Source organism: Mauremys mutica, chromosome 26, assembly GCF_020497125.1.
Source record: "Mauremys mutica isolate MM-2020 ecotype Southern chromosome 26, ASM2049712v1, whole genome shotgun sequence".
Classification (NCBI taxonomy): Eukaryota; Metazoa; Chordata; order Testudines; family Geoemydidae; genus Mauremys; species Mauremys mutica.
The window spans coordinates 11,637,558-11,656,024 of record NC_059097.1 but is presented as its reverse complement, the minus strand read 5'-3'; the positions used below and the strand labels follow the sequence as shown (position 1 = coordinate 11,656,024).

General features: G+C 52.3%; 1 protein-coding gene across 1 annotated transcript in view; it reads left to right on the top strand.

Moving 5' to 3' along the window:
* LOC123356632 overlaps positions 1–18,467 on the top strand; it is a 1,710,063-nt gene that overhangs the window by 821,273 nt on the left and 870,323 nt on the right. The window contains 2 exon segments of the mRNA XM_044999989.1: positions 16,932–17,323; positions 17,326–17,373. Of these exon segments, the coding sequence (XP_044855924.1) occupies positions 16,932–17,323; positions 17,326–17,373 (440 nt within the window).

Sequence of the window (18,467 nt, the reverse complement as noted above, 5' to 3'; positions counted from 1 at the left end):
AGATCCTGCTGGAGGGCGGGGGGGAGGGATCCTAGACAGGCAGTGAGGGATTGAGTTCCCAGTGGGGGTCCCTTTTGGGGGGTCTCTGGCTTTTTGGGTCTCTTGGGGTGAGGGGGAAAACCCTTTGGGATTCCCAACCTGGCAGTGACGGTCCGGTGGGGGTTCTCTGGCCGGTGAGGCTCTGAGGGGTATCTGAGGTCCTTGGCTACGGACTCTGGGGGCTGCTCCCGACCTCTCTTCTTCTCCCTGATTCGCTTATGCCAGAATCCTGGCTCCAAGCACTGCCCGACATTCCCCGGCCAGGCCCAGTCACTGTGATAACTTTCTAGCCACTTATCAGACACTGTGAGGTGAAATCACAGATTTTTCCTCTTCTCCCCTCTTTAAAACTGCAGGAAATTCCCGTTCCATTATCCTAGATTGTCCAGTCTATTGTCCAGTCCTTGTCCTGGATCTGGGGGTGAGGGAGGTGGGAAGGGGGTCAGCACTGCCACACGATGGTCTCTTCCACAGCATTCTGGACTCATTCTTTCTGAATTCTGGTTTCATTGAGACCATTGTTAATCCAGAGTCACTGAATGGAAAGACAAGGAGTGACTCCGGATGGACAGTGGGGCGAATGAGATCAGCAATTCTCCCTGTGAGGAGGGGCTCTCATTAGCTGCTCTCCCCAGAGAGCTAAAGGAGGGAAGCTGCTCAAACGCTCTGTCCCTCTCTGCTCAGGATACTGGGGTTCAGCTTCCTGGGTCAGACGCTGCAGCCTCCATTGTGATCGGGGAGACCAGGCTTAGCAGCTGCTGCTCCCCCAGCGGGGTTCTGTGCTGGGAAGTGACCTGAATTAAAGCTGCTTCTCTGCCCGGCCCAGGGGATGACTTTCTCCAGCTGGTCCTAGCCCCCTAGGGCAGCCCTGGGCTCTGTTAATACTAAATTCTGAGCCAGAGTCTCCAGGTAACTGAAAGACCTCAGGGAAAGTCCTGGGGTCTGGCAAGAAAGTGACTCTGCACAAACAGCCCCTCCTCATTTCTCCTCCCAGTAGCAATTGCCAGGAGAAAATCCAGCCCTGGGAGAGCAAAGCCCCCAGGAATGGGACTGTCCCAGCCAGAGGGGCAGGGAGAGAGGACAGGGGAAGGAGAGTCTGAAAGGGGCAGTGGGAGAAATGAGTGGGGGAGAGATTTCCAGCTCTCTAGTCCACCCAGACACATGTATTGCAGCATCACTGAGCAGAACCACTTTCCAGTGAACAAAACAAGGATCACACAGAGGAAAAGCCAGTTCCTGACTCCATATTCCCCCTACTGGGGTGTGGCTGCCGTGGGGTCAGTGTCCGAGGGAATCCCCAACAGTGACTCCTTTGGTTCTGCTCTTTTCTAGCCTTGTGTTCAGAGACTTTGTTACGGGAAGAGGGGAGGGAGAAGGGAGGTTAAAAATCTCTCTGTCGGCTTAGCCTGGCAGGAGGGGCCAGGTCTACATTGTAATAAACAGATTGAGCATTTTCCAGCATGGCAGAATCTAGGAAGTCTGTGTGCAGGGAAAAGGGTATGGGGGAATTGTGATGATAAATTAACTAAAACTGGTTCTGAAACGCCCACAACTGCCCTTCTCCCCCAGACAGGCTGCAGAATGGCGTCCATGTTTTGCTCCAGCTCATCCCAGCCTGGCATGGGACAGGGAAGAGAAATGGCTGCAGTGGAGCCAACTCAGGTAGAGATTATTGGGGGGTTGCTGGTGGGTTCCTGCTGGAGGAGAGGGAGAGCAAATACACCGGAGATGGGAAGGTTTGCACAGTCTGGTCTGGAGGTTGGAGCGGGGCAGGAAATGCACAGCGTGGGGAAAGGAGGAGGCCAGGGTGCAGCAAACCTGCTGGGAGTTATTTAATAAGTGGCCTAGATTCTAGGAACAGACCCAGGAGGTTGGGAGGTGGAAATGCCCTAATTTGTGAAGAAGAAAGAAAATAGCCCACCTACATGGAGCTAGTCAAACTGACCAGACTCCCAGTGCTGGAGCCTGACCTCACTAACCAGCGGCTGCTGTGAGATATGAAGGGGGCACCCATGAGTCAGGCTTATTGGAGCTGCCTCTCCCTTCATATCCCGCTCCTCACAATGGGGAGGGTGTTGGGCTTCCTACCAGGGAGCTCTCCCTGGACCCTGCTAGGGGCTCCATCTCCTGTATCAATCGGTGGCTAGTAGATGTGTGATGGATCTGCTGGGAGAGACAAGGGGGTCTCTCTTCGTCCCCTCACCCTGGTATTTGCTGGATATGCTGAGCGGGGTGGGGGTGGGAATCTGACTGTGAGCCACCCAGAGCTTCCATTTGATTGGCTCCTCTCCCCCATGAGTGTGGGGCTGTGAGTGGGGCAGCAGGTACTGAGTGTTGGACTCTTGCTCTTTCAGGGGCCGGTGACCTTCGAGGAGGTGGCTGTGCATTTCACCAGGGAAGAGTGGGCTCTGATGGACCCCACTCAGAGAGCCCTCTACTGGGATGTCATGCAGGAGAACTATGAGACTGTGACCTCGCTGGGTAAGGGTTCCTGTCCCCTCAGATCTTGGAAGGGGAAAAGAAGAGAGATGGTTCACACCAGCCCCACAATGCCACCTCTACTCTGTCCTGTTTCAGCATCACCCCAATATGCCAGTGACACACACACACTACCAGAGACCCTCCCATTCTGCAGAACACTTTGGGAACAGAGCATAGGAGCCGTATTGCACAGTGTTAAATAGCTCCTGTTTGCTAAAGTGAAACTGGGAGTTAGGTCTGGCATAACTGTTCCATACCCCTAATCATTTATGTTGCCCTTTTCTGAACCTTTTCCAATTCCAATATATCTTTTTTTGAGATGGGGCGACAACATCTGCATGCAGTATTCAAGATGTGGGTCTATCATGGATTCATTTGCTGTTTTTACAAATATGATATATGATATATTCTGTCGTATCTATCCCTTTCTTAATTATTTCCAACATTGCTCGCTTTTTTTCACTGCTGCTGCACATTGAGTGGATGTTTTCAGAGAACTATCCACAGTGACACCAAGATCCATCCCTTGAGTGGAAACAGCTAATTTAGACCCCATCATTCTGTATGTACAGTTGGGATTATGTTTTCCAATGGGCTGCACTATGTGCTATCCTGTCATCTAGTACTGCTGAGATCCTGGATTCAGTGATATCCCTGCCCTTCCTGTTCCCTTTCTCCACTAAACCCCACCAGCCCATGCTTCCTTTTCCCAGCTTCCCCAGGACTCTCTCACTGTCTCTGAACCTCTCTGTCAGCAAGAAGCAGTGCCAGGGACACTTGTCCTCTGTCTGGAGTCTTCGATTTCTGGGACATGGATTTACTTTCTCTGTGTTGTAAGAGGCTCTGTCATAATGAGTGTCTGTGACATTAGCCAGAGTACAATCTGGACTGTTAAATAGCTGTGTTCCCTCAGTTCTCCAACCTGGGGTGCCTTTTCCACTGTTTTCCCGTGAGAACAGCCCCTCTTGGCCAATTAACACACAGTCTCCAGCATGTAACTCACTCCCAGCTACACAATATTGAGTGCTGCTAGACAGCCACTCGTGAATTACACCTCAGGAGAAAACCAGCAAATTCTCAAGTGCCCGACTTTCCCCCAGAAATGTGCGTCTTGCACTGTCCAGCACGCTACTGAACAACGCAAGCTCATATGAAGTCTGTCATTTCATCAGTGGAAAATGACATGCACCAGCTTGTTATCCCAAACGGAGTTTCCAACACACTTTAATCCAAACACACTGGTTAGATAAACAATAAACCAAGATTGTTAACTACCAAAAACTAAAACTAGGCCCAGCCCATGAAAGGGGCACTCCCAGGAGAGACTGTATAAAGGTCGGAACATCAAACTACTTTGTAAACCTGAGACAGCTGCCTTGGGGACAATGACAGGGAAAATCCCCCAAAGTGACTCATTGGATTCTGCTCTTCTCTGGTCTCTGATTGTTCCTTCCAAAGTGGAGTACTTTGCACTTGTCTCTATTGAATTTCATCCTCTTTCCTTCAGCTCATTTCTCCAGTTTGTCCAGATCATTTTGAATTTTAATCCAATCCTCCAAAGCACTTACAACCCCTCCCAGCTTGGTATTGTCCACAAACTTGATAAGTGTAACAGAGAGACTGTTTGGAGGGTTTCACCATGTGTCAGAGGGTTACACCCTGGTGGGAGGGGGCTAGGCCTGTACTGGGATAAGGTCACTCTGTGCTTCACAGTGTGGCAGAACCTAGAGTGTCCATTAGCAGGGGAAAACCTGGGGGGAATCGGCTTGTGGAATGGACAAAAGCCCCGTCTGAATTCTTACACCTTGCCCTTTTCACCCCAGCAGGCTACAGAATAACATCCATGTTTTGCTCCAGATCATCCCGTCCTCCCAGGGGGAAGGAAATGGTTGCAATGGAGCTGGCTCAGGTAAGGGATTCTCAGGGAGCTGGTGGTGGGTTCTGCTTGGAGGGAGAGGAGCAGTAAATGCATAGGAGGGTGGGAATTGCTAGAGGTGGTGGGAGGCAGGAAATATCTCGGGCGGAGAAAGGGAGGGGACAGGATATGACAAACCTGCTGACACTAGTGTAGTTTAGGGTGTGATGGGTTGTCACCCGCAGGGGGCAGTCTGGGGGGCTTCTGGGAACCGCTGTGCCCTCTAACCCTCAAGCTGGGCTGGCCCTTCTCACACTGCTTTGCTGGAGATTCAGCCAGCCTCTGCAGGCCCTGTTATCACCCAACACGACAGCAGGTGGCGCCATACACCCAACTAAGCTACCTGAGTGCTTTGCCTGAGCCACTCAAGGAGAGATAGACGACAACAGCCAATTTCTCAGCTCCCCAACCTTGCACACTTACTGTGGTATAAATTCAGAATTATACCATCTTATAGTGCACAGGGATCTCTATAATGTAAGCTCATTACTAAAGTTCGCCTTCCCCTCGATCTGGGACAGATGTGCACAGCGAGCTTGTGCTAACCAAGCTGAGATTTTCCCCAGACACCTCACTCAAAATACGCTGCTTAAGATAAAGCATAAAACAAGTTTATTAACTGCAGAAAGGTAGATTAAATGATTATAAGTGATGATAAACAGATCAAAGCAGATTATTTAGCAAATACCGAAACTCAAACTAAGCCTAACATACTATCTGGATAGAATTTGAATTAGCAGTTTCTCACCCTGACTGATGATACAAGCAGTCCACCAAGTTTCCATACATAAGCTAGAAATCCCTTTACCCTGGGACCAGCACTTCCCCAACTTCAGTTTTTGTTTCTTAGGTGTTTCCAGGAGTTCTCTTGTGTGGGGAATGAGACCAAGAGATGCCATCACACCCCACCTTATGTAGCTTTTCCATATGGTGGGAACCCTTTGTTCCAAACTCAGTTCCCAGTCCAGTTTGTGGAAAAATACAGGTACTAAAATGGAGTTTAGTGTCATGTGGTCTGGTCACAGGCCCTGCTGCGTCATAGTATCCATGACTAATAGGCTTGCTGAAACATTCAGAGGAAGGCTAAGCTCTTCCACAGTCCATTATCTTTGTTGATGAGCCATCAGCACTGTCTGGCTTCTTCATTGTTCTACCTGAAAGGCTCGTTGTGGGTGTTACCCAGAGTAAGCACATTTGAAATACAGATACAGAGTCAGTATCCATAACTTCAGATACGAACGTGATATGTGCACACAAATAGGATAATCATATTCAGCAACTCATAACTTTTCCAGTGACACCACACATAATGCATCTTGTACAAAATACATCATAATTATGTCCTAATCATATTGTAACCATACCACTATGATGAATATGGGGGTGTAGTGTCAGATAGGGCCTATTCTTCTTCGAGTGATTGCTCCTATGCATTCCAGTTAGGTGTGCGCGCCGCGCGTGCACAGCATCTCGGAACTTTTTACCCTAGCAACACCGGCGGGCCGGCTGGCGCCCCCTGGAGTGGCGCCGCCATGGCGCGAGTTATATACCCCAGCCGGCCCGTCCGCTCCTCAGTTCCTTCTTACCGCCCGTGACAGCCAGTTGGAACTGTGGAGTGCTCTTCGTTCTCCACGACCCTAGCTTTCGCTTCTGATTTGTATATAGTTAGTTTGGTAGTTAGTTTGACAGTTACTTAGTTAGATAGTTAGTGTAAATAGATAAGGTAAAAGGGGGGGGGGTTCCCCTTTTTACCTCACCCGGTGCGGGCTCATACCCAAGGCACCGGGCTTTAAGCCCTGCGCGGCGTGCCAGAGGCCTATGCCCATCGGAGACCCGCACGACGCCTGTCTCCGTTGCCTGGGCGAAGGGCACAGAACAGACAAGTGTTCGATCTGTTCGACTTTTAAACCGCGGACCCGAAAAGAGCGGGATATCCGCTTGAAGCAGATTTTGATGGAGGCGTCGCTTCAGCCACCTGCACCGTCCGCGCCGGCACCGCGAACTGCCTCGGTGCAGAGCGCACCGGCGGCACCGAGCAGCTCCACCTCCGTGGAACCGCCGACGCAGAAAGCGGTTAAGAAGTCTCGGCACCGCTCGCTTTCGCCCGCGAAGAAGCAGAGGCTGGCGAAGGCACTGGCGAAGGCTCGCGCTGAGGACTCGGCGAAAGCGGCTGCGCTCCTGGCGGCCCCCGCGGTGCCCGTGCACAAGCCGTGCACCGGACCCTTGACTCCGGCGCCGCAAGGCCCGTCGAGTCCGGCGCCGCCACGCTCCCCGGTGCCGTCCGAGCTTGAGCCCCGGCTGCCGTCAACGCCGGAGACATTCGCCTCCGCGCAAGAGCTGATCAAGCTCATAGAGGCACCAGGCCTCAGGCCCCCGGCACCGCCGGTGCGGGCTGTCGTGTCGGTGGGGAAGCTGGCTAGAATGACCCGGCCACCGTCCCTGGACAGGCGACATGGACGACGCACCCGGTCCCGGTCCCGGTCCCGGTCCCGGTCCTGCGGCAGGTCTCCGTCCCGTCGCTCGCGATCTCGGCACCGCTCGCCTTCGCGGCACCGATCGCCGTCGAAACGTCGGTCGCAGTCCCGGTACCGCTCGTCATCGCGGTACCGGTCGTACTCCCGACGCCGCACGAGGTCCAGGTCGCCATCGCGTCGGCACCGTCGGAGATCGCCGTCCCGGCACTGCTCCCGGCACCGCGACTCGCGCGGGCGTTCACGGCACCGGAGGTCTCAGTCCCGGTCGAGCTCCCGGCACCGGTCGAGCTCCCGGCACCGGTCGAGCTCCCGGCACCGTGACGGACGTCACTCCCGGTCGCCTTCCCGGTACCGCATGGAGCAACATCGCTCTTCCTTGCCATCCGGGGACGGACTGCCCCATTCTGCAGCGCACTCTGTGAGCGCCTCGGCACCTCCATGGCCATCTCGGCCCGCGTCGGTCGCTTCCGGCACGGAAGGTTACGGACTCCTGCCACCTACCCCACAAGGCCATCCTCAAGGGGCGCAACCGTGGGGCTTCTGGGTTCCATGGGCCCAGTATGAGGCTCAGGGGGCGCCCTTTCCACCAAGGCCTCCCGTGACCGAGCGCAGGGTTCCAGAGGCGACAATAACCCGACCGGCCCCTTCGCCACCGGCGGCGGATGCTATACCGTCGGAGTCCCAGGGCCACGCGCAGCCCGCCCCCCCCGAAGAGCAAGCAGCGGACCCCTCTTCGGAGGCGGTCGTCCAGGGGTTGTCCTCCTCGTCCTCGCCTGATGAGGCTGTGGCCGGCGCGGCGACAAAGGAGCCTCCACCCATCGATGTAAAGGCTCACCAAGACCTCCTTCGCCGCGTGGCGACAGCTATGGCCTTGCCGGTAGAGGAGGTACAGGAAGACGAGGACCCCATTACGAACGTTGTTGGGGCGGACATGCCGGTGCGAGTTGCACTGCCTTTTGTACGGACAGTGCAAAGGAATGCCACCACTATCTGGCAGACGCCTGCGTCCGTGCCTCCTACGGCCTGTGGTGTTGAACGAAAGTACTCTGTCCCTCCCACGGGCTATGAATATTTGTACACACATCCGACCCCGGACTCCCTGGTAGTCCAGTCGGTCAATGACAGGGAACGCCACGGCCAACCGGCCCCTGCGCCCAAATCAAAGGACGCGAGGCGTATGGACCTGCTAGGCCGAAAGGTCTATTCTGCTGGAGGCCTCCAAATGAGGATTGCCAATCATATGGTCCTCCTCGCCAGGTACGTCTTTGATATCTTGACGTCCCTGGCGAAATTTACTGAGCTCCTGCCGACAGCCTCCCGCCAGGAGTTCGCGGCCATGTTGGAGGAGGGGAGGAGGTCGTCTAGATCCTCCATCACAGCCGCCCTCGACGCTGCGGACTCAGGTGCGAGGACCTTGGCCTCCGGTGTAACGATGCGGCGTATCGCCTGGCTGCAGTCTTCCACCCCGCCGCCGGAGGTCCAATATACACTACAGGACCTGCCATTCGATACAAAGGGGCTTTTCTCGGAAAAGACGGATTCTCGAATCCAGACTTTGAAGGATGGCCGTATCGCGATACGTACTCTAGGCATGCATACTCCAGCGATGCAGCGCAGGCCATTCCGTCCACAGCCCTCCCGACCGGCCTATCAGTCTCGGTATCGACCTTACAATAGCCGACGACCGGCCCAAAATCGCCATCGCCCGTCCGGCAACCGCCGCAACCAGGGCCAGGCCGCTTCCAAGGCCCCTCAGGGGGCCAAGCAGGCCTTTTGATGGGACGCTCGAGGACGGCCCATCACTCTCCCTACCGGATCCTTCCCCGTTATTTTACAACCGCCTCTCCCATTTCTTTTCGGCGTGGTCCCAATTAACAACAGACAACTGGGTGCTTCAAACAGTCCAGTCGGGATACCGCCTGCAATTTGTTTCGCCCCCTCCTTCCCACCCACCTTCCCTGTCCCTCTTCAGGGACCCCTCTCACGAGCAAGTCCTCTTACAAGAGGTCCAGACTCTGTTGAGCGTGGGTGCCATAGAAGCAGTGCCTCAAGACAGGCGGGGCAGGGGATTCTACTCCCGTTATTTTCTCATCCCCAAGGCGAAAGGCAGGCTACGTCCTATCCTGGACCTTCGCGAGCTGAACAAGTACCTGCTCAAGCCCAAGTTTCGCATGGTCACTCTGGGGACCATCATTCCCTCTCTGGATCCGGGAGACTGGTTTGCCGCCCTCGACATGAAGGACGCCTACTTCCATGTCGCGATCTATCCTCCCCATCGTCGTTACCTTCGGTTTGTGGTCAACGACACCCACTACCAGTTCGCAGTGTTGCCGTTCGGACTTTCCACCGCCCCGAGGGTGTTTACCAAATGCATGGCGGTAGTCGCCGCAGCCCTCCGACGTCGTCAGATACACGTTTACCCGTATCTCGACGACTGACTGGTTCGAGGTCAGTCCCGGCAACTTGTGATGGACCAGATGGCAAAAATCCTGTCTCTCTTTCAGCGGCTCGGTCTTCTCATCAACACCGAGAAGTCCACTTTGATTCCGACGCAGCGGGTGGAGTTCATCGGAGCGGTCCTCGACTCCACAGTGGCCAGAGCCTGTCTCCCTCGCGCTCGGCACCAGACGATGGTCTCCATCATCCGGGACCTCGTCGCCTTCCCTACCACGACAGTGCGCTCCTGCCTCCGCCTCCTGGGCCACATGGCCTCGTGCACGTATGTCACCGCGTACGCGCGGCTCCACCTTCGTCCGTTCCAGTCGTGGCTCGCGTCGGTGTACAGGCCACATCGAGACCCCATCGACATGGTGGTCACGGTCACCAGGACGACCCTCGAGTCCCTCAACTGGTGGCTCGACCCGCAGGTCGTGTGTGCCGGAGTTCTGTTCCGCCCTCCTCGCCCGTCCGTCACTCTGACCACGGATGCCTCAGCACTCGGTTGGGGGGCCCACCTGGGCGATCTCCATACGCAGGGCCTGTGGTCGGTCCAGGAGCTCGCCCTGCACATCAACATTCGCGAGCTACGTGCCATCCGCCTGGCCTGTCACACCTTCTGCACCCGCCTGCAAGGCCGTTGTGTGACAGTATTCACGGACAACACCACCGCAATGTTCTACGTGAACAAGCAGGGCAGAGCCCGCTCCTCCCCCCTCTGCAAGGAAGCGATGCTCCTGTGGGACTTCTGCGTGACCCACTCAATTCACCTGGAAGCGTCCTTTCTTCCGGGAGTGCAGAACACGCTGGCCGACCATCTCAGCAGGTCGTTCCTCTCCCACGAGTGGTCCCTCCGTCCAGATGTCGTCCACACAATCTTCCGGAGGTGGGGGTTTCCCGAAGTAGACCTATTCGCCTCCAGAGAGAACAGGAAGTGCCACCTGTTTTGCTCGTTCCAGGGTCGCTCGCCAGGCTCCCTGTCGGACGCCTTCCTTTATCACTGGACGGATCGCCTCCTCTACGCCTTCCCTCCGTTCCTGCTTGTGCACCGAGTGCTCCTGAAGCTTCGGAGGGACAGAGCCCACGTCATTCTAGTAGCGCCGGCCTGGCCGAGGCAGCACTGGTACACCCTGCTGCTCGAGCTCTCCGTTCGGGAGCCCATCCCCCTTCCGTTGTGGCCGGACCTCATCACCCAGGATTTCGGCAGACTCCACCATCCGAACCTGCAATCCCTCCATCTTACAGCTTGGTACCTGAGTGGCTGACCCACGCGGAGAGGGGCTGTTCTGCAGCGGTTCAACAGGTCCTGCTTGAGAGCAGAAAGCCTTCCACTCGCTCCACTTACCTGGCGAAGTGGAAGAGGTTTGCACTCTGGTGTGATCACCGAGGTCTTAATCCATTCCTGGTACCAGTCCCTACCATCCTGGACTACCTCTGGCACCTTAAGGAGCAAGGTCTGGCGGTCTCCTCCTTGAGAGTTCATCTGGCAGCGGTATCCGCCTTTCGTCCCTCCGTGGAAGGTCGGTCCATCTTCTCGAACCAGATGGTTTCCCGCTTCCTCAAGGGCCTGGACCGCTTGTACCCGCCGGTGCGGCGCCCTGCCCCAACCTGGGATTTGAACCTCGTGTTGGCCAAGCTGATGTGTCCTCCGTTCGAGCCCTTAGCCACGTGCTCCCTGCTCTACCTCTTGTGGAAGACGGCCTTCCTCGTTGCCATTACATCAGCGAGGCGAGTTTCTGAGCTTCGCGCTCTAACGGTTAATCCTCCATACACGGTCTTCCATGGGGACAAGGTGCAGCTTCGCCCTCATCCGGCCTTCCTCCCGAAGGTAGTGTCAGCTTTCCATCTCAACCAGGAGATCTTCCTCCCGGTGTTCTTCCCGAAGCCGCATGCCTCGCCTCGGGAACAGCAGCTGCATACCCTCGACGTCCGTAGAGCGCTCGCTTTCTACATCGAGCGGACTAAGCCCTTCCGGCGTTCGCCCCAGCTGTTCGTAGCGGTTGCTGACCGCATGAAGGGAGAGCCGATATCCTCCCAGCGGATTTCCTCCTGGGTCACTGCGTGTATCCGGACCTGCTACGAGCTGGCTCGCGTACCACCAGGCCGCGTCACTGCACACTCGACGAGGGCGCACGCCTCATCTGTTGCCTTCCTGGCCAACGTTCCGATCCAGGACATCTGTCGAGCGGCCACCTGGTCTTCGGTCCACACCTTCGCCTCCCACTACGCGTTGGTGCAGCAGTCTCGAGACGACGCAGCCTTCGGCTCCGCGGTATTATTCTCTGCCACGTCTCACTCCGACCCCACCGCCTAGGTAAGGCTTGGGATTCACCTAACTGGAATGCATAGGAGCAATCACTCGAAGAAGAAAAGACGGTTACTCACCTGTAGTAACTGTTGTTCTTCGAGATGTGTTGCTCCTATCCATTCCAGACCCGCCCTCCTTCCCCACTGTCGGAGTAGCCGGCAAGAAGGAACTGAGGAGCGGACGGGCCGGCTGGGGTATATAACTCGCGCCATGGCGGCGCCACTCCAGGGGGCGCCAGCCGGCCCGCCGGTGTTGCTAGGGTAAAAAGTTCCGAGATGCTGTGCACGCGCGGCGCGCACACCTAACTGGAATGGATAGGAGCAACACATCTCGAAGAACAACAGTTACTACAGGTGAGTAACGGTCTTATTTTAAGGCACAGGAATTGGGAATGGAACTTCCCCTCCTTGTGGAACAGGAAATAACCCTCCAGCCAGGGCTGGGACAACTTCCCAGACTCCCAGTGATGGAGCCTGAATCTACTCACACTTCATTCTACTCACAGCCCCAATCGTTGTGGCAACTGCAAACTTTATCAGTGATGATTTTATACACTCTTTTAGGTCATGGATAAGAATGTTAAATAGCACAGGGCCAAGAACCAATCCCTGCGGGAACCTGCTAGAAAGAAATCCACTCGACCCTGGAACCCCATTCACTATCAGAGTTTTTAATCTATTTAATGTATGCCGTGTTTATTTTGTATCATTCTCGTTTTTTTAGTAAAAATATTGTGCTGATCAAGTCATATCCCTTACAGAAGTTTAGGTAAATTACATCAATACTATTAGCTGCAACCAAACTTTTGATCTCCTCCAGTAAGGATATCCCGTTAGTTTGATAGGCTCTATTTTCTCTAAACCTTTGTTAGTGGGCACTAATCATATTACCCTTCTTTGATTCTTTATTAATGAATGAAATCCAGTATTGGCTGCTCCATTCTCTTGATGAATATAGATGTAAGACTTCAGGTCTTTTAGAAAGTCTTGGATACAAGTCATCTGGACCCGCTGATTTAAACATGCCTGACTTTAATAGCTGCTGTTTAATGTCCTCATGACTTCTTGTCGGAATGGAAAGAGTGTCGTCGTCAACATCTTATGATACGAGTACATGATCTGTTTTTCTCCAAATCCAGGAGAGAAATATTTATTGAGGACTTTTACCTCTTCTGCATTATTTTTGATAATTCTGCCATTTCTATCTAGTAAAGTACCATTGTTAGGATTAAGTTTGCACATAATATACTTTTAAAAACTTCCTTCTTATTGTCATTGATTGGTCATTGATTTCTGATAGCTTTCTTTACCAGTTTTCTACAATTCTGACCTTCTAACTTCTATTCTTTACTATTGACTTCCCCTTTCTTTCATATATTTAATTTGGAGAGTGTTGGGATTCCTACCAGGGAGACACCAGTAGGGTCCAGAGCCAGCCCTATCTCCTATATTAAGCTCTGGCTAGTAGGTATGTGATAAATGTGATGACCCTGCCTCCGTCTGTCAGCTGGGAGACACAAAGGTTCTCTCTTTCTACCTTCTGATGCCTCCTGGCTGCTCTAAGCTAGGTGGGGTGGGACTCTGTTAACATGGGCCTCCCGGAGCTTCCATTTCCCTGGTGCTGCTGTTCCGTGAATAGTGGGGTTGTGAGTGGGGCAGCAGGTACTGAGTGTTGGACTCTTGCTCTTTCAGGGGCCGGTGACCTTCAAGGAGGTGGCTGTGCATTTCACCAGGGGTGAGGGGGCTCTGCTGGACCCCACTCAGAGAGCCCTCTACAGGGATGTCATGCAGCAGAACTATAAGAATGTGACCTCGCTGGGTAAGGGTTCCTGTCCCCTCTGTTCTTGGACGGGGAAATGAAGAATGAAGGTTCATGCCACCCCCACAATGCCACCTCTACTCTGTCCTGTTGCAGCATCCAGGGCCGGCTCCAGGCACCAGCCTACCAAGCACATGATTGGGGCGGCACATTGGGAGGGGGCGGTGATTGGGGGTTGTTTTTGGTTTGGCCAGGCGGCGCTGGGGGGTGGCGGGGACTTGGGCGGCGCGACGCGGCGCTGGGGGGGCGGGGACTTGGGTGGTGTGACGCTCAGGGAGGGGTCGGGCGGCGCTCGCGGGGGAGGGGCGGCAGAACTGTTAGAGCCGGCCCTGGCAGCATCACCCCAATATGCCAGTGACACACACACTACCAGAGACACTCCCCTGCTGCAGAACACTTTGGGAACAGAGCACAGGAGCCGTATCGCACAGTGTCAAATAGCTCCTGTTTGCTCAAGTAAAACTGGGGGCTAGGTCCAGCATAACGAACAGAAGCTTCCTACCCCCGGCCTTCTCTCAAACCCTGAGCCTTCTCTATCAAAACCAGAATGGGCTTGGGGTGTAACAAGCAGGCGACTGGAGTCAGAGCTGCCGGTCCAGGGTTACTTATCACACAGACACTCGGTCCGTCCTTGAATGCTGGCTGGGAGTATCCAGACAGGGGAGCTCCAGCAGCAGAACACTGAATCTCACCCAGGATTACAGATGACACAACTCCTCACTGCTCTGGATTGCACCCCAGCATGTGAAAATGGCCTAGGTTGGTAGTGACATTTCTTGAGACATGCAGAGTCTTGCTCCCATTTCACCAGGTGTAATAACAATAACAGGAAAGGCCGAATATGGAAAACTGCTTGTTCAGCTTGCTTTTGACCTGCATCATATTTTGCAATATATTCCAAATAAGGAAATTAATGTGCAACATATGTGTCATTGTTTGGGGTTTTAAGCTTTAAAAGGCTTGTGTGATTTTTAGCTCAAGGGGACAGTATTCCAATAGCTGTCGCCCCCTGCGCACTTTTAACCAAGAAAAGAGCCTCAGGCTGAGCTGGTTCAAAATCAATCGTGTGGTCATTTTCCACAACAGCTTCAAGAGGTCCCTGTGATGGAATGTAAATGTCTTCTTCACACCTTCCCCCTGCAGGAGAATGGCTGTTTGACCAGCTGTTTGCCTTGCTGTCTCTGAGGAACTGCTTTGTGGGTGTTCCCCAGAATTGTAACTTTTTCAGTAATATCATATAGTAAAATCTCATAACTTTACATACAGTGTTACTACATATTTTAACAGGAGGATAATATTCAGTAAGTTATGCGTTTTCAAATGATACCTCACAAGCCATACTGCGTACAAAATTGATCATAATTTTCTAGAAGAGTGAACACAAGGGTATAGACAGACACAGTGTCTGTGTGTGTGTGTTCCCAGCAGATATGTGGGTATTTCAGTCCCTCATAAGCACAGTGTTCGGCATCTTCAAGGACCTGAGGAACTGGTCCTGGGAATTCATTGGTTTACCAAGTGTGACACTGTATGGAATTGTGAGACACTTTGATATTAATAATAAAATAATAATATAATCTGATAAAATTGCAATGACTTGTGCTAGATATGCCATGTAAGGTGTCAGGGAAATGCTATGATTTGCCAAGTATGATAATTTTGTTTCTATGTTTGTATCACCTTTGTATTGTGAGTTATAGATATGTAGGGTATATCTGTATTTCCAGACTTCTGCAGTGTTTCTGGGTGACACTCCCAGACATATTGACATCAACACTGCCTAGCCTGTTTGATGGCCCATTGAGGGTCATCAGCTGTACAATGAGCCCATGGAAAGGACCAAGGGAATACGCCTATTGAGTCAGCAAGACATGCTGGGGTATGCCTGTGTAATGAGAACTTCAAGGCTTTTCCATGCCACGTGCTGTGAATCTTGTGTTTGGGACACAGGAAGTACAGGCCACATGGCAAAAGAAATATAAAGGGCAGCTGCATCATCTCCATTTTGTCTTCAATCCCCCTTCCTACTTCTGGAGCAACTTCTCTACAAACTGAACCCTGGAACAAAGGACTGAATGACCCATCCAAGCTGTGGATGCGTTCCAGATGGACTTTCAAGCCAGCAATTCACCAATACTGCTAAGAACCTGATATATCCATTTTGGAATGTATCTGACTGCTTTCCCATTTAACTTCTTTCTGTCTTTCTTTCGTTTAAACCTTTTGTTTAGACGCTAAAGGATTGTCTGGAAGGATGGAATTTTGGGTAATATTCAAACCTATACTGACCTGGTGATGTGGCTGACCCTTTGGGGTCAGAGGAACACTTTGTTTATGTGAGCAGAGTTTTTAAATAACCTCTCACTGTACTGGACCTAGTTGCTGATTGGGAGTCAGAGAACAGGGATGCAATAAAGGGGGCCGTGTGATTTCTTTTTTCAGCTTCTCGATAACCCATGTGGGGGATCAGAAGCACAGTTGGTGACTGGTCGGTGAATTTAACTTCAGTGTTAACCTGCAGTTTTGGGAGCATCTGCTCTCCCTTTTTCAGCCTGCCCTAACTTTGGCATTTTCAGTGAGAACTGCCCCTGGCCCACCAGGTCACACTAAGCACTGAAGTTAAATTAATAGAATGTTTTTTTATGACCAAGTCTTATGAAATCAACTGAACTCCTTTGTTTTCTTTCATCTGAGCAGGGTTTCTAGTTTTCCAGCATGATGTGATCTCCCAGCTGGAACAAGGGGAAGAGCCATGGGTCCCAGACCTCCAGCGGTCAGAGGAAAGAGAGATCCTGAGACCTCCCTGCACAGGTGAGGAAACATTAAACCACCTCAGAATCTGTAAGTGCCTGAAGGAAACATCTGGGATGCCCAACAAAGCCCTTGGGGAGGTCTCTCGGTTCATTATTATCCCTAGCAGGGGTCATATCCTCAGGGTAAATATAGTTCATGGCTTCCTATAGATCCTAGCAGACACCAGGCAGTAGCTTCCTCCCTTCCCCCTGCGTATTTGGATGGGATGTGAAGGCTGAATTCATCCCCCTCCTCTCCCCTACTTGGGGGAAGAGTTTGGGGGAGTTCAGCTCCTGATTTTTATTTGACCTGTCTTCAGCACTTGTTTTTGTTTAGTCTTCCCCTTTCCATCCCTGTCTGAGGTTTCTGTCTCTATCACAGCAGGTGATGCAATGGCATGTGAGAAAGAGGAGCAGAATTCTCAGCCTGAAAATGTTGAGCCAGTGGGTAAAAACAGAGCATTATCTCAAAGATCGAAAAGGAATGTGTCCAGGAGTCATGAGCAGGGAAAATCCTGGGAGATTCAGCACAGACCAAAAACAGATCAAGGAAACCAGCCAGGGAAGAAAGTGGATAAATTTATTTCCTGTTGGGGAACTCAGAAGGTCCTCATGGAAACCACAACACAGCAGGATATCCTCAGGCCAAAGAGAAAAAATACATGCAGGGAGTGTGGAAAAACCTTCTCTCACAGCTCAGCCCTTTCTGTACATCAGAGAATCCACACAGGGGAGAGGCCCTTTGAATGCCGTGAGTGTGGGAAATGCTTCACTAGCAGCTCAAACCTTTCTCAACATCAGAGAATCCACACAGGGGAGAGGCCCTTTGAATGCAGTGAGTGTGGGAAAAGCTTCACTAGCAGCTCAGACCTTTCTCAACATCAGAGAATCCACACAGGGGAGAGGCCCTTTGAATGCCGTGAGTGTGGGAAATGCTTCACTAGCAGCTCAAACCTTTCTAGACATCAGAGAATCCACACAGGGGACAGGCCCTTTGAATGCCGTGAGTGTGGGAAAACCTTCAATCGCAGTTCGCACCTTATTAGGCATCAAACAATCCACGAGGAGAGAGGCCCTATGAATGCCGTGAGTGTGGGAAATGCTTCACTAGCAGCTCAAACCTTAGATTTAATTTACCCTGGTTCCTCAACTGTTGCTACAGCTCTAGTACCCATCAATCCAAAGACTGAGAGAAATGGAGAGTTCCAACCATTGTCCTTTTAGTATCTTATTGTTCCTCTCTCTGTTTTTTGTGCTGGCCTTTCTATTCTATCACTTTCTGCCTTTGTTTAGTTGGTCACAGTTGGTTTCCATCACTCACGTTTGTTTGTTTAAATCTCTATCCGTTGTTAAATAAATGTTTTGCTTGTTCCATAACTGTACTCAGGTGCTGTGTGAGATACAGTAGCAATGGTCCACAGTAAAACTAGTAACCTGGGATACTTGGGGAAGAGAGGCTCTGGGATTTCACCGAGTATCTGGTGATCCGGGCTGGACCCCAGAGGGGGACACATTGAAGGAACTCAAGGGTTAAGGTGGCTGCTGTAGCTCAGAGGAGGGTCCTTGAGTTCCAGCAGGCTGGTGAGTTTGGTCACTAACATCCAGCTGCCAAATGCAAAACTCCCTCTTCCTTGTGGCAGGTGGCAACAAGGAGACTCACAGTCCTCAGCACCCTGAGAAGGGTCACAATGTGTCTCTATGTTGATCCACCTGTCAAATTCACACAGGGAAAGCTCCCGACAGCACAAAACTCTGCCCTATGAAATCATGGAACATGTGCTCTTTGCTCTGTGAAAGCATGTAAAGAATCCAAGTGCTGGAGGACAGGGTTTGGGTCCAGAGTGACCTAGACAAATTGGAGGATTGGGCCAAAAGAAATCTGAGGAGGTTCAACAAGGAGAAGTGCAGAGTCCTGCACTTAGGATGGAAGAATCCCAGGCACTGTCACAGACTGGGGACTGACGGAGTGAGGGGGGATTTGATAGCAGCCTTCAACTACCTGAAAGAGCAGCAGTGTGGGCTTTCTCCTGGCCACTTTTGCTGGACTGGGCAGGCAGCCTGGAGGCCTTTCTAGAAGAGAATTGGGAACGGAGTTAGAAAAACCAATGTGAAAACCAGAACCTCAAGTTTAGACTCATTTATTTATAATATTAAATCTTCAATTCTAGTGTCACAGTCAATACAATTGCTTCAGCCTGATAGTT